Consider the following 16,406-nt stretch of genomic DNA (forward strand, 5'->3'; position numbering starts at 1 on the left):
GTGACATCATGCCCAGCATATAAACTGGGGAGAGTTGGCTGGGGGGTGACAGATGACTGCTCGGGAACTAACTGGGCATCGGTTGGCAAGTGGTGAGCAATTGCATTGTGCATCACTTGTTTTGTATATTCCAATTCTTTTATTATTATTATTATTATTATTATTATTATTGTATTCTTCTTGTTATTATTATTATTTTCTTCCCTTCTGTCCTATTAAACTGTCTTTATCTCAACCTACGAGTTTTACTTTTTTCCGGATTCTCTCCCCCATCCCACTGGGTGGGGGATAGCGAGCAGGTGGCTGCACGGTGTGTAGTTGCTGACTGGGGTTAAACCACGACACAGCTGCAGAGTCCCACCCCATCACTAGCTGGAGATGTTAAGTTCTCCAGTGCTGGCACTCCATTCTCAGCCCCCCTCTCTTCCTGCACTAGTGAAAGGCAGCATGTTTGTTATATGTGGGGTCTTTCATTTCTGGGTATCACAACTCAGAATATGAGTCTGTATTGTCTATATGCAAATGCAGCTTATGTGGGTTTTGTTAATTACTTTTTTCCCCTTTGGCTGTGCATTTAATGGAGGAGAAAGTATATTTCTGGGGGGATTATGCAGGGACAATACGTATACTCTGACGTGTGGCAGAGGACAGGACTTCAGTGCTTCCTCTTCCTTCTTGCCTCTCTACTACCCCAACAAGCTCACTCTCCCCTTCTGCAGTACTACTCAGTCTGAACATCATGATTTACAGTATTGTCCTTGACCTAAGGAAATTGCAGTCACTGGAAACAAAAGATTAAAAAGTGGAATCAAACATTTTGCGAGCCAACTCGTAAATAATGAAAAGGCTAGGACATAACTAATGTCTATCAACAGAGTTTTGTGTCAGGAAAACCAAATTTAATTCTTTGATCAGATTACAGGTCAGGTTGATAAATGTTGCTGTCTGATATTCTGCAAGATGTTTGAATTAACATACCATATTCTGATTTTAAAATTAGCACCATACAATATGAATAAAGCAGCTATTAAACAGATTAAAACTGGCTAACCTAAGATCTCAAGAACAGTAGTTATTTGCTAGGAATTGTAATCACATGGGTGTTCTTCTGTGATTCCAAAGAGAAACGATGATTGTCAATATCATTGATCTGAAAATAAATATGCAAGCCATTCCTGACAAAATTTGCATATGATACAACAGTGGAATTAAAATAATGTAAATAAGGGAATCATAAAAATGAGCTGGTGACCAAGACATCTGTATAAATACATATTCCAATACAGTCACTTGAAAAATCATACATTTCAGAACAAGAATGCAGGCTCTACTTACAACATTGTGCTGGAAGACAATTTGAAAAGAATCTATGGCTCAGAGTGTACAAGGATGTCAACATGAGTGCTCCCTGTGCAGTACTGTGGCAGGAAGAGCATGTAGAGGCAGGCATAATTAGCAGGAGATAGGAGACCACCTGATTTCTGTACAGAGAAAAGGCAAGACAGGTACTGGAATATAAGATTCACTTTGGTTGTCTGTATGGCTATAAAAAAATAAAGCTATAAAAAAATAAAGAGGGAGAGTAAAAGAGACACAAAAAAGGTTGAAATCCGAATGCCTCATAATGAGATAATTTAAGATCTCAATCTCTTTATATAATTTAAAAGACAATTAAAACCTGTTTAAAGTCATCAGTCATCTTTCCACAGAGAAAATAAGATGTACTAAAAAGTGCTTTAAACTACTAGAAAAAGAAGAATAAGAAGGGATAGTTGGAAACTGAAATTAACAAGAGAAACAAGGAGGACAATTAAATAAATTTGCAAAAAATGTGATAAGATTAAGGTCTCCTGATAACTTTAAATTAAATCCAAGCACCTTCCTCAAAGACATATATTCCAGACAACCTCAATTTCTTCTCTGTGGAACGTCAGTTTCATCCTGCAGATGTTGAGTGACAAATACCATCATGTGATATATAGACAAATGGATGACTCGAACCAGTTACCTCTTCTGCCCTAGATTCTATTAATCAATAAAACAACCGTTTTGTGTATAGGATTGGGGTTTGGTATGTTTTCAATGACAATCTGAAATCTCTTCCTGGCCTCACCAAAGAAAAACAGTATTTTCCAAACAACGTGGACCAGAGGTAGTAGATGTGAAAGCAGAAACAGTAGATCCTCAGTGTAGACCTTCCCTCACACTCTGTGCTTCCTGTCACTTGCAGCAAAGTCCAGAAGCCAACACAGAACACACACAGCACCCCTCACCACCACGTGCTTCTCACAGAAATTTTGCTGTATCATTCTTTTCTAACCATATATCATCAACCTAATATACATTTCACTCATCAATCTCTACCTGAGAGACCAAAGACTCAGGAACAAACCAGAAACCTTAGGGCTAGATTGACAAACAAATGTCATCGTTCTAGGCAAAACAACATGTGTGTACACACACAGACATACGTGTTTGACCAAGCATTGCATATTACTTATATGAAACTCAGGAATGTATTGGATATTTTCATCCCAGCAGTGCACATTCCAACACTTGCAGATACAGTCCAATGAGTCTAAAGTGAGCAAAATTAGTCTTTTAGCAATGCGGCTCATTGAAATTAAGTATTACAAGTACAGACATCAGAAATATAATCACGTAAATTAATGCAATTGGGACCATGGTCAGGCAAATGGCTAATGAGTTTAACCTCTGACAAACATGGGAAGGGATTAGCAGTCAGAGCTCTGTTTAGCAAGATTAGGCCACTTTGTGCTTTTCTATGCCACCATTGAATACTGTTTGGTTTTTGTACTGTGCCTTTTGTGCAAAAAAAGAAAAAAAAATGTTTTTAATAAAAGAACAGGGAGAAACTTGTTATGTACTTCCACTGGAATCAACTGACAGAACTGACAGTAAGGCACAGAAGAGAGAGCTGCTGACTGTAAAAAGGATTTGTCCTTCCAGTGAAATCCATAGCAGACTTGGCTCTCCAATGTGATCCCAAAGCAGAACCTGAAAGAAAAACACAAAATGTACAGGGAAAATGAGATGTTTTCTTCCTGGAGCATAGTGAGAGGAATGCATTGTCACAGTCATAATGCAGGAGAAGGAACAATTAAGGTAGAAGTCTTGTACGAAATAGTCAGCTCTTCCCTTTGTAGCCCAACTCTTGCATTGTCTTTTCTTAGATGTCTCTTTATCTTTCACACATCTTGAGTGAAAAGTCTAGAAAAGATAAATTACTCTGCTTCCCATGAGGAATGGTCTCTGCTACAGTGTAAGAGAATTCAGAGGAATTCATGCAGGGACACAACAAGTTTTGCCCAAGAAAAAGGCCATTTGGGGCTCTAGGCAATTAAGGAAATAACTCAGAAATGTGGCAGAGAGTATATCATCCCTTTCTGATTTATTCTTTTATTTTTTAGGCACGATCAACTAAGGAGCAGCGTTGGGGAGGGCCTCTTCTCTCCAGAAATCACTCCTTGGAGGAGGAATTTGAAAGAGCAAAGGCAGCTGTTGAGGTATTACTTCATTTACTGTTTTCATTTTCAGCTAATGTTCTACAGGTTTCTTATTCATCTTGCAGCACAAGTATAGCAGAAAGTTGGAACTGGATTATTTAAAGCAAAGTAAAGATACATTTCCTGGAGTTACTCATTTAAAATAGCAGTTTCTCCCTTAAAAAAAAATAAATAACCTTGGCTATAAATGAAGATTAGACAGAACCAAGTTTTCAAGCTCAATTTTTATTGCTATAGCAAGCAGGTCAAGAAAAATTCCCCATAAATGTAAGTACTTCCAAACTTAAAGTATAAGAGTGAAACACATTTTTCCCCAGCAACTGAATGTGTGCAATCAGTTATTTAAGCTCAGACACAAACCAGTTCTCCACAGTGAAACTGGAATTCGGAATCATTGTTAAACAGAATGATTACCTGCTGTAATGGATAACTGCACGTATACCAGTAACCATGCACCAATACATTTTTATAATTAGTAGCAGAATGTTAAACACCGGAGTACTCTCATTTCCTTACAAATCGTTTTAGTTTGAAAAGGTGCATGTACTTGGATAGTTCTCCTATTGCACTTCTGTTTTTTTCACCAACTACTGCTTTTCCAACATGAAAAATGCCTTGAGTGTTGTCCTATACCACTAGTCCTGTCCTGATCCTGTCCAGAGGCAAGGTGGCATACAGGGTTTTTTAACCGAATCCAATAAAAAATTAGATATAAGCAATGATCTTGAGCATCACATCTTCTCAGGGGTTCAGTCGGTAACCCTTCAAAATCCCATCACCACAAAGAGCCAAGACAGCTGCATCCCACCGAGGGCAAAAGTTCAGGCTGAATTATGTAACAGCCACTGAAATGAGTTTTTAGAGTGGAAAGGATGAAGCTATGAAACCGATTCCTCAAAACTGATTATTTTTGGCAGGAACTGCAGTCTCATTAGTCTCCAAACATCTAGTACACTTCAGGGATATTTGGGTTTAGATTTAAATTTTACTGTCTGTATTTTAAGACTCCTCTAACTCAAGTTTTATACCATTGTAATTCCAGTGTTAGCAGTTGAACTATTCTAGATTAATATTGGTTGATTACAAACAAAACTAGGCCTAAATCATATGCTGGCTTCTAGCTAGAAACAGAATTTAAGAAATTAATTTGATTTGTAAGTTTTTTTCCTGATATGCTAAGGTAAGACTGCATGCTTTCTTCTCTCTTATTGTACACAAAAAAATTCTTGTCTCAGTGTACAAGGCTAAAATGGACACAATCAGTAAATTAGCTGTTTTATAAACTATACACTGAATGCATTTTTCTTGTATTTTCTGAGTGCATTGTTTTTTCCCAATCAAATAGATTCTTTATAAACAACTGCTGGTGACGCACAGTAGGCTTTTTGATGTCACATATCATACACATTTGCTCCAGGCAGGGAAGATGAGACTTGCTTTCAAATTGCCACTGCTTAAAATGCTCTAGATGTTCCTAATTGCACTGCAGACTGATCCTTAAAGTGGGACATGTTGTGCTGTAATCTGTGATTGCGACACAGGGAATCTGATGATGAACATCTCTGCCTTACAGTTAGCGGTTAAGCAAATGACGTCAGTACTCTTGCAATTGCCAGACACCATGTGTGATGGGGAGTTCCCAGACATTCAGCAGAAAGAAAAATGAGTTGAGGCCAACAACAGATTACAAGACATTACTGAATTACTTTACAGAGTAAAGTAAGGAGGAGAATATATTGTAAAAAAACCCCTGCACATTAAAAGGTCATTCTGAGGCAACAAAGACAGGTTGTTAAAATGTTTTAATGTAGTCTCAAAAACAGCTATTAAAAAGAGTCTAATTAAATGTTTCCCTAACTGTGTAGCTGGCAGTCTTAAGTTATTCTTTCTGCTTAAAATAGAACCTTGGACCAGGTACTTAAAATGTAAAGGAAAGGATTCTTCAAGACCTTACAGAGCAGTTATTTCCATTTGCATATGAAAAGAATTGAATTTTCATCCTAGCTAAAATGAAGTGGTAAGAAAGCTAGAGTGATTGAAATAAATTGCAGCCCATCTCAGAAAGATTAGTGCTTTCTTAAGCGGAGAATAGATACAGTTCAAAACATTCATTTTTTAGGCTTTGGATGTTTCTGTAATATCCTTCAACTGGGAAAGCTCCAAGTGGTAAGATTAGCCAGAAAACTGATCAAGAAAGGGAAGCAAATCTCAGGTTCTTTGTGGCCTAGTTCGAAAGGAATTAATTAACAGTTCAGTAAATGAAGACACCAAACTTTATCCTCCACCCAGTATTCACTTTAGAGCTTTGGGAATGGTTTTGAGATTTCAAACTTTGAGATTAATGAAGATCTGCAAGGTAATTCTTTCTTAAGAAGGTTTAAAGATGTCTATGCCATTGGGGAATCTTTTAAGAATAAAGAGGTAAGTAAATTAGCTTTTTCATGAGAGAGGGTTCAGGTTCACTTGCAGTGATTGGGTGCTTGCAGACTTCGCTACCTTTTCTGTCATTCTGGAAATTGGACTTGATTTTTGACTCAGCCCTTTGCTATACACGTGTGGGAAGCACAAATAGCCTAAAGTCTTCATGATTTCCAAGTGCCATACCAAGTATGTTTTAATGTAATCTTTCTAATAATCAGCTGTGTTTTACCAAAAATTGGTACTTTTGATTTTTTTAAGAATGCCAGCATGGGGATTCAGATCCATCCTGTACCTATATTCTGTTAAAATGATTGTTTCATCATCCACCATCTTCTTGGTAATGAGTTAGAGTAAATAAAAATGAAACCAAGAACACAAAAACTTCTGAGAAATGTTTCAGAGATGGAAAAAAGCGATTTTGGTATTTTCTTATTCCACATTTCTCTGATGTAGAGATTAAACTGCAGATGCCACGCTGTTTTGTGAGCTTACGCAAAAGAAATTTTGAGCTGTCCTTCTCAGCATCATTTTATTTACACCACCATGTCACATGAGCCATCTGCCATATAATATACTGTTATGAAGCATCAGAACCTATTACAGCTAAATTATGTTACAATAGTAGGAAAAAGATGGGATTAATTTATTCAAGCCTAGGAGAACATAGTTCAGAACCATCAGCTTTGTGGTTCCCATGAATACTGGTTAGTATTAGTTCTGTACCTATGATATTTTTGTCTCACTGTTTCAACATCCCTTTAGGATGTGCCTAAGGCTGCCTAAACCACATTTTAAATTGGGATCTAGGAGCCTGAGTCATTCAGATGCATTTTATTTGGTACTCTCTCAAATCACAATGGGAATCTTTGCCTTGATATACATTTTTTATCTCTAAACTTTACTCAAAAGGCATATTTCAAATTTTGTTTTGAGAATATATCAGCTAAGGAAATCTTACATAGTTAGCACATAAGTTTAACTTACTGTGTCCTTCACATTGAAGAGTATGTCGATGCCGTAATTCAAAGAAAACAACCACAGAACCTATCTTTGTTATGCATTGGTCAAGAAGGAACACTGCAAATTCATTTTTGGCAGTACAGGACAGGCAAAATTCTATGCTAAAAGCTATGAAAATAGGTAAGTTTAGAAATTAGCCAGCAATATTCAGAAAGTACACCCCCCGCCCCACCCCCTTTCACTGTATCATAGGAAGTAAAGAGCCTGAAAATATTTTGCCTCCTATTTGTTTAACTGCTTCAGCATATTTTTAAATACTAAGAGTAAAAATAGCCTCTTCGACAAAATGCAGAATATTCTGCTTGGAAGTAGTCAGATGGTACGAACATTTTTCCTGGTTGTCATTCCACTTAACTGCTGCAGATGATCTGAAAACGTGCTAAATGTGTTCAACTGGTCTGAAAACTTTTGGTACATCCAAAGTAATTCGCCAGCATTAAGGTAGCAAACATATTTTGAGGTACTTAGCACCAGTCGCATAGCAAATAGAGTTAAAATTAGCTCTAGGAGTCTTGATCCAAAGCCAGATTTTCAGAAACACTCAATATTAATTTAACCCTCCTGCCACTGAAGTCAATGAAAAAATTGCTACTAACAACAGCTGAAATAGATTTAGGCCTTTAACAAAGACTGTGTAATATTTACAGTCCTCTTCCTCAAGGACAGTAAACTGCTCTGCTGCTGACATTGTTATTTGTCACAGCAGTATTATAGCATTTTATCAGATGCCATTATTGTGCATGATCCAGTTGCTCAGTGCAGCTTTGCCATACCAGTTTCAGAAACCCCACATGCTGCATGTACTTAGAAAGCTGTAGCTGGGACTCAAGCCCATTTGGCCCAAACAAGCAAATCTTGGCTTATAGTTGCAAAATAACAGTTGGGTCCTGGCCTGTGTCCAGGTAGCATACGATGAGTTGAAAGAAGATACAGCAAAGCAGGTCTTCTCCCCATTGCCTTATTCCTCCACCTTTGACTCACTATAGATAGATATTAAGCACAGCTACTTGAATGCATAGTAATTTGTTAGGTTTTGAAGTGGAGTATGCACACAGTGAACTCCTGTGTGAATTATAAATATGTAATTAAGCAGCAGAATTTGAACTTAAGACCTAAACCCACTTATATGCTTGCTTACGATCTGCAGAAATGTGATTTGTTTCCAAACCATTAATTCCTAAGGGATTTTTGTGGGGAAAAATACAAGCAAAAATTCTAATATAAACATCATATATATATATGTACCTCTATATAATTAGTTATATAAGTTAATCTGTTTTAAAAGGCATTGCTAATTAATTTTCAGTAGTTTTATTAATATTAATCTGTAGGAAAGGGAAATTGCCACTCCTTTACCTCATCCTGAATCTCAAAATTACTGCTAGTAAAAACATGGTCAAGTAATTTTTTCTTCAATGCAGTGCAGATTTGCACTGAATGCAAAATAGTTGATAGAGACATCTGTTGAACAGGATAGTTTAAGGGATTCAAGTGCCTCTGGTCATGGCTGATAAAAGAGGGTACGATCTGATTCATTATCCTAGCCTTTTCAAACCTTAAATGGACATTTCAGCACAATCTCACAACTATTTAAAAGACTGTATTTCCTTCAAATTTGGAATGAAAGCAAATTTTGAAACCTTGGAAGTTGTTGTGTAACAGAGTTGTCAAGTTCTGATGCTTCTATTACAAAGAGTGAAATCTCCTCTCCATGAGTGAATGATTCATGTTCATTTCCTAGTTCACAGAGGAAGGTAGCAGATACCTTCACAGATCCAGTAATTGTGTAAGTCAGACAATTCTGAGTCTCCTGGAAGAAAGGGCTGGATGTCAGGAGGCACATACTACAGTAAGAGCCAAAGGGAAATGCCTGTTAGATTTCTAGAGAGGGAATGCACCTTGCCATTTTTAAAGAGCCTTATGATTTACAGCAGCCACACCTAATGTTAGCCAGTGCAAGTCCTCCTAATCCTTCACACCTAGTCTCAAATGTTCTCATTGCTGACTCATTCTAGATATGGTCTGTGCTTTCCTTTTTCCAAGTACCTAAGGAGGGTCATAGCAAGTCACGCAATCACAGACTAAGCTCTATTTTTGCAGATCATGCCTGGCTGTGGAGCAGCAGCAAAGCAGTCAGTCTTGTAATGAAGATTCAGAGAAAACTATCTGGATCAGTTTATAATATCTTCAGTTAATTTTGATTAGCACCTCACTCTCAAATAGTTCTGTCTAAACCTTAATAGAATTATTTGTGCTGTTGTCTTTGACATAAATAAGCTAAGAAACTGTGCCCTCAGTAGTGCCAGTTCACTGAAGTTCTGGCCATGACCTTGTAGGAACTGGAGAACTTGCAAAGGCTTGTTCGTTGAGCATATATTCTGCTATGGAACTGCTTTTCGGGGCTTATGACTAATGTGTGGAGGCTGAAAAAATAGCACCTTAACTTGGATTCTCCCCTTTTTCTTTTTTTAATGCTATTTCTGTTTCTTGGCATCATTTTCTAGTAGCCACAGTGGTTCCCTCATTCCAGTCATTACACGTCCTAAATCTCATTCTTGTTTCATCATTTCTGTTTCTCTTGTATATGCATTTTCCCGTCTTGTCTCTGAGCTGAATGTCAATCTTACTGTACAATTTTATAATCTCTTATAGATTCCTCTCACCAGCACAGTATATGATGCAATATTTAGATTTCTCCACCATGTCAAAAAGCCCCATTTGTATTAATTCTCTTGTGCAAACACCCTCTGTCTAAGCTTTGCCATTACTCTTTTACATAGTTGAAAATGCTGCTGAATATACCAAAGTGGGATCCTTGTTCTCTTTTAAACTGTTTTATCTATTGTTATTCTTTAGCATGTATGCTTAGTCGATTTTTTCTTTCTTTCTTTCTTTCTTTCTTTCTTTTTTTGGCCAGGGACTAGCAGCATTCACTTCCTTCAAATTTTATGTAACAATTTGCTGTTAGCATCCATAAGATGCAGTGTAAGCTGCTGCAAATCCTGCTTCAAATAGAACGTACGTTGCCTCTGAGATAAAGAGTTTTCTGTTGACGAAATGCATTCCAATATGAGAGATGAAATTTAATCATATGGAATTCCAAATATAAGCTGTAGTATTTCAGTCGGTATGATTATTACCAGAATTAATACTGCTCAGCAAAATTGCCAGACGCAGAACACTCTTAGAAAGAAATTAAAAGCTTACCATTTTATTTTAAAGTTTTGTTGTTCATTTTCTCCCCTTTCCCCCTCTTTTTCTTCTAGTCAGACACAGAGTTTTGGGATAAAATGCAAGCAGAATGGGAAGAAATGGCTCGCAGAAACTGGATTTCAGAGAACCAGGAAGCACCAGGGCAAGTCACCATCTCAACCATTGAGAAGGTAACACAAAGTTTTTTAATACAATACATCCTTCCTGTGAAACTTTGAGATGAGCCTCAGTTATTCAAGGGAACCCAAGAAAACTCTTTGAGCATGGAAGCTAATTTTACCCCCAAAAGCTCATCCTCTTTAAGTACCTGTAAGCAGGGTAGATTTAAAAGACCTTATCATAGTGAGAAGACATCTAGACTTGCACACTGCCTGAATTCAGCTGAAAGGATCACAAACTGCTGGATTATGGGCACTTTTGAAGATGGGCACTTAAGGAAGAGCACCAAATAAAAAAATCTGGGCTGGCACATTTAAACACTGTTGAGGATAGAAATGATAGAGATTCTGTCTCTCTCCTTCATTCCCTCCATTGTATGTTTTAATTTGATTTATATTATGTAACTGGTATTAGCATACACCCTTTACACTGCAGTGGCAAGAAGAGAAAAAGGCAACATTCAAAGAAATACTAAAATAAACTCAGGTGTTTGCAATGCTGTTCTGTATCTTGAAGGTTAATTGAAGATTTCAGGGTATTAACTGAAGAGACATCAGGTTACAAGCACTGCAGGGAGTCAGCTGCTTGATGTGTGCTCTTTACCATCAAATTGGATGTACTGGGCTCCTGCTAGGTTCAGTTCTGCTGCTATTGCAGGCAGCGTGAGTTGTTGCCATTATCTTTGATGGGAGCAGGAGAGCCCAACATGAGTACCAGTAAGTACAACTTCAGAGCCAAAGTAAAAAAAAAAGAGAGCAGAAACATAAAGGTCCAATGACGCTGACTTTTTACACTTTTTCTCATTGAAATTTCATGGGGGTTCTCACAGCATTTTCACAGAACAAAGGATGTTTACCTCCAGCTGGAAAATAGTGAGTCATTTAATTCTATAGAGTTGCCATTCCTTGCTACAGTGCTTCATCTTGGGTCCATTATCTCTCTTTTCCAGGGTTATTATTTCCATACTGAGAATCCCTTCAAAGACTGGCCTGGTGCTTTTGAGGAAGGACTGAAAAAAATGAAAGAAGGTGACCTGCCAGTTACAATCTTATACCTGGAGGCTGCTATTCTACAAGAACCCAATGATGCAGAGGTATTCACTCATGTGCCTTTTACTGATAAAGGAAAAGGGGACTCCCTTTAGCATGCAATGATGGAATGATTTTGGGGCCCAAACCTTGCTAGTCATGACAGACTGAAATAGATTGAATGCTAACAGTGGTTTTGGGATAGCGTATGCATTGAAATAGATAAAGGTGAGCTCTTCATAAGATGAGAATCTACTTTTGAAATTATAGTATTTCCAAGTTGTCATTTAAAAGCATTCAAAAGAGACAATATTTCAAACCTTTCCTTCTTTTCCTGATGTTTTCAAACTATCTTTTAAACACTGCTATTGAAAAGATGAACATTTTTGATTTAACAAGAATGTTGACAAATTTTTAAAAGTTATATCAATTTCTGAAATATTGATGTTTTCAATTAGTATATATTTAACGCCTGTTTTCTGTGAAACATGAAAAATATTTGCAGTGTAAGTATCTAGGTCTCTTTGAGTCTATTGCTACATTAAATGAAGCAGCAGTATTTCGAAAAGCAAAGAGAATCCCCAGACCCTCTAGAATCCTTTAAACCTATACAACTTAGTAATTATTCTTCGCCATTTTCCATAAAATTCTAGCAACGTTTAAAATGTACAGTAACTCAAATTTAAGAAATCAGCATGTGATCATACACTGACAGAATACCTTTGCATTCATTGATTACAAATATTATTGGGCCCAAAGATATTCAAAACTGCATTGATTTGTACTGTTGGTATGCACACCATAGAAAAATCTGTAGTTAGTACCAGACAGATCTGCTGTTTTCACTCACCTCTCTGCTTAACTTTGATATTAGTTGTAACTCTGCTTGCAGTTGGGTATATATAACAAAATAACACAAAAATAACGATGATTATTTTTGCAGGCCTGGCAGTTCCTGGGTATAACACAGGCAGAGAATGAAAATGAGCAAGCAGCCATTGTCGCCCTCCAAAGGTAGATGAAGATAATTGCTAAATGAGGGGTCTGATGAGTATTGGGTAATGCAGGCTTAGGTATATTTAACGTCAATCTTATCTTGTAACATGAAGCATTCATTTAACTAAGTAAAGCACTGACTTCAGAGGGATGACTAGTGATTAATATTTCTGTTTTATTAAATAGTGCAATATTTAATCTAGTAATTTAAGTAGTTGCACAACAGAAAAGTTACATGGCCTGATAAACATGAATTAGGCATAATGCAAATAAAGTGCCTTGTTGATATTCTGGCCACTTGGCATATTTTCTGTAGTCTGTCCTTTAATGAAGAGGTTTTCTTATTCAGCTGCTGAATACTAAACTGACAATATTTTTAGGTCGATAGAGATGTGAAGATCACGGTATGCTTGTATGTAAAATGTCAGTTCCAAAATATCAGCATTATTATTATCTGTCTGTAGTGGGTTTTCATGTTTCCATTTGAACCAAGCACCCTCTCATCAAGTCATTTCACCTAAGGATACTCTAACTTACTTATGTGCAACTTCTTATCTTACCTGGATAGAAATCCAAGGGGTTGCCTGATTTAGGGTTTGCTCATCCCTGCAGTTTTGAAACAAGCAACAGTGATGTTCATAAAACAGACTAGATTCTGTTTCCAGTTAATGGTATACAACCATAGGAAGACTACTTGAGTTCATTGGCTCCAGCGTTATCAAAGAAAACCTGAGAATTCAGAATGACTGAGAAGATTCATAAGGATGGAAGAAATTTTGTCTTCAAAATACTTTCTTGTATAGCTGCAAACGAGATTGAGCTGTTCACTTGAATTTACATAAAGCTGTTCTTTGTTTCCTAGACAGATATTATAAAAGTGAATCTACCTACATTTACTCATAATCAGAAGGATGAAAACAAAACTTTTATGCATATGTTTATGTACATAAGTGTGTATGCACAGCAATGTGCATGCATATGTGTGTGTATACGTATGCATAATGCACTTATCACAGAAAAATAAGACAAAGTCCCTTCTTTAAAAGTATTGTTGGGTAGATCTTACTTGTGTAAATGATTTTTTTTTTTTTTTTTTACACAGATTATTTTGGATGAATTCAAGAATTGTGTTTGGCTAAAAAAACCCTCAATATATTCTTATTTTCTGCCTAGGTGCTTGGAACTACAGCCAAACAACCTAAAAGCACTGATGGCGCTGGCTGTAAGTTATACTAACACTGGCCATCAACAAGAAGCCTATCAAGCTCTAAGAAACTGGATAAAGCAAAATCCAAAATACAAGTATATAGTAAAAAGCAAAAAAGGGTCCCCGGCACTTACCAGAAGAATGTCCAAGACATCAGATGAAAGGTAAATGCAGTGTAAATCTTGATGGTGGAAATTTTAATGACATCACTAGAAATGATGGTGCATGCTGTGCCCCCTTACTCTGTAGAAGTCCAGCCTGTTCCCTATGATGGAGGACTCAATATCTCTAGTGTCAGGAGTGGGAAGCTAACACAGGACATTTGGTTTAGCGACAGAAGGCTATATCTTATGGCATCTCTGGAAGTAAAAAAAAATAAACAAACCCAAAACAAACCAGCTAAAAAGAGACGCTTCCTCTCAACTCCCCTCACTTTTCTCTGACCCTGTCTGCTGCCTCTGTATTCCCACATGCCGCATGCTCATTCTTAAATTCATTCCAAATCCATACCAGGCCTATATCCGGCTCTACATGTGTTTGTTCTTCCTACTATTTGTCGTATTTCCTATACCCCAACTAAGCCACTCGAATCCATGAATTATAGCCATTTTACAGTGGGACATAGCTTCACTTAACTGAAAACATTGGGAAGTAGCATCTGCTTGTTTAAAAGCCGTTCTGGTTCTAACCAGAGACAGCATAGTCATTTCATCTGCCTTCAGCCTAGCGTACTGTAATGGGAGCTGGCAGCCATTTTAAATAACAAAAAAATTCATGAGTTGACAGCCCTTTGTCATGATTTCATGGGGTCGATAAATAAGTATCTCTGAATTTCAAGATGCATGATAAAGTCATTAAAGGCATAAACATGATTTATAGAACTAAAACTCTAGGGCTATCTCACTGCTTGTCATTTTGAAGCCAGGCCTTATGTTTTACCCTTATCACTAACAAGCCCTGGGTTGACAAGATAATTTAGTATAAGCAAAAATAAAATATGCAAGTTCTGCTTAGTTGCTAAGCGTGTTATTCTACTCTGGCCTCATCCCGCTGACATCTGGTGTTGTCACTGCAAAATTTTTATGAAGCCTACAGTGGGTACAGAAGTCTTAAATTTTGGCATCTTTCTTCAGGGGCCTTGGCTAGTCACTTGATCTGTTCCTCTTAAGAATAACTACTATTTTTGCCAGGAAAGAACTGTTTTATGTCTGAGAAACTCATGCAATTTTAATAGTTTTAATAAGCCTTCATGTTATCTCACTTGGGTTCATAGACTTCAAAGAATCATGGAATCGTTTATGTTGGAAAAGACCTTTAAGATCATCAAATTCAACTGTTAACCTAGCACTACCAAGTCCACCACTAAACCATGTCCCTAAGTGCCACATCTACATGTCTTCTAAATACCTCCAGGGACAGTAACTCAACCACTTCCCTGAGCAGCCTGTTCCAGTGCTTGATAAGCTTTTCAGTGAAGAAATATTTCCTAGTGTCCAATCTGAACGTCCCCTGGTGCAACTTGAGGCCGTTTCCTCTTGTCCTATCACTTGCTACTTGGGAAGAGAGGCTGGCACTCACCTCACTACAACCTCCTTTCAGGTAGTTGTAAAGAGCGATAAGGTCTCCCCTCAGCCTCCTTCTCTCCAGGCTAAACAACCCCAGTTCCCTCAGCTGCTCCTCTTAGGACTTGTTCTCTTCATTATATAGGTGAACTTTTTTATTCCAGACACGAGTTTACAACAGCACCTGAAAGTAAATCTTTGCCATGATGAAGTTGAAGAAGCTTATTTTCAAATTTTAGGACTATATCACTTCTGATACATCCATTACAAGGATTTTAATTTCTAGCTATGCAATCAATATTGCAATATTTGTAAAGAACTATAAGATGAAACTTTAAGTTATTTTTCACTCTTGTCTAGCTCATTACTTGAAGAAGTAAAGGATTTGTACCTGGAGGCCGCTCACCAGAATGGTGATATGATAGACCCTGACTTGCAGACGGGACTTGGAGTTCTTTTCCACCTGAATGGAGAATTTAACAGAGCAATAGATGCATTTAGTGCTGCTTTAACTGTTCGGCCAGAGGTACATTTTATGCTTTTACATTTTTAAGAATTTAGCTTTACAGGCCATTTTCTTTCTCCCCTCTTGATCAGGCTATTATTAATGAGATGTCACTTCAGCCATTAAAGTTTTAATACCTGAAATAGAAATGTTAATTACAAGATAGTTCCATTTAGAAGCGGATTTGTCCATGTCCAATTTCTAGCTGTATGCTGATTAATTGGACTAGTTATATAAAGTTGCCTATAATCATGACTCAGAACCTCACATTCCATGTCAATTAAGAGATGATACAATACTGTTATTTTCTGCAGTCCTCCTTATTTTGCAAGCAAAAATAAGCTATTATGTCCCTTTTTGACACCTACAATAGAAAACTCATTTTCTCACCAGGACTATACATTATGGAACCGTCTTGGAGCAACCTTAGCAAATGGGGATCGAAGCGAAGAAGCTGTCGAGGCCTACACACGTGCTTTAGAAATACAACCTGGCTTCATTAGGTCCAGATACAATTTAGGGATAAGCTGCATAAACCTAGGGGCATACAGGTAAGTTACAAAAATGTGTAAACAAAAAAGTCAGGGATAATAACTACCAAGTGAAAATTCAGTTTTCTAGCTGGAGCTATCTACAAAAATAATAATAAAAAAATCAGAATATAGCTAAATAATCTCAGCTATTGTAAAATTTTGTAATTATTTTTTACAAAGTACTAAAAAAGCAATGATACTTTTCTTGTTCCACAAATTCTATGTAACAGAACTG

The 16,406-nt window shown here is 37.2% G+C and overlaps 1 protein-coding gene and 1 long non-coding RNA gene across 8 annotated transcripts in view; one reads left to right on the forward strand and one right to left on the reverse strand.

Moving 5' to 3' along the window:
• PEX5L (peroxisomal biogenesis factor 5 like) overlaps positions 1–16,406 on the forward strand; it is a 121,639-nt gene that overhangs the window by 97,793 nt on the left and 7,440 nt on the right. For all 6 annotated transcript variants that reach the window (XM_069792663.1, XM_069792658.1, XM_069792661.1 and 3 more), the window contains 7 exons: positions 3,432–3,527; positions 10,235–10,351; positions 11,290–11,433; positions 12,312–12,382; positions 13,538–13,735; positions 15,494–15,659; positions 16,032–16,189. In XM_069792663.1, the coding sequence (XP_069648764.1) occupies positions 3,432–3,527; positions 10,235–10,351; positions 11,290–11,433; positions 12,312–12,382; positions 13,538–13,735; positions 15,494–15,659; positions 16,032–16,189 (950 nt within the window). The remainder of the gene's footprint in view (positions 1–3,431; positions 3,528–10,234; positions 10,352–11,289; positions 11,434–12,311; positions 12,383–13,537; positions 13,736–15,493; positions 15,660–16,031; positions 16,190–16,406) is intronic.
• On the reverse strand, positions 889–15,485 carry LOC138686904 (uncharacterized). 2 transcript variants are annotated; one of them, XR_011326231.1, is made up of 4 exons: positions 13,706–15,485; positions 12,925–13,093; positions 11,197–11,349; positions 889–3,018 (listed from the first exon to the last, which is right to left on the reverse strand). It is a non-coding gene; the product is annotated as an uncharacterized lncRNA (long non-coding RNA). The 2 variants fall into 2 exon arrangements; XR_011326230.1 differs by lacking the exon at positions 889–3,018 and having other exon boundaries at positions 3,733–11,349.

Source organism: Haliaeetus albicilla, chromosome 9 (genome assembly GCF_947461875.1).
Source record: "Haliaeetus albicilla chromosome 9, bHalAlb1.1, whole genome shotgun sequence".
Taxonomy (NCBI): domain Eukaryota; kingdom Metazoa; phylum Chordata; class Aves; order Accipitriformes; family Accipitridae; genus Haliaeetus; species Haliaeetus albicilla.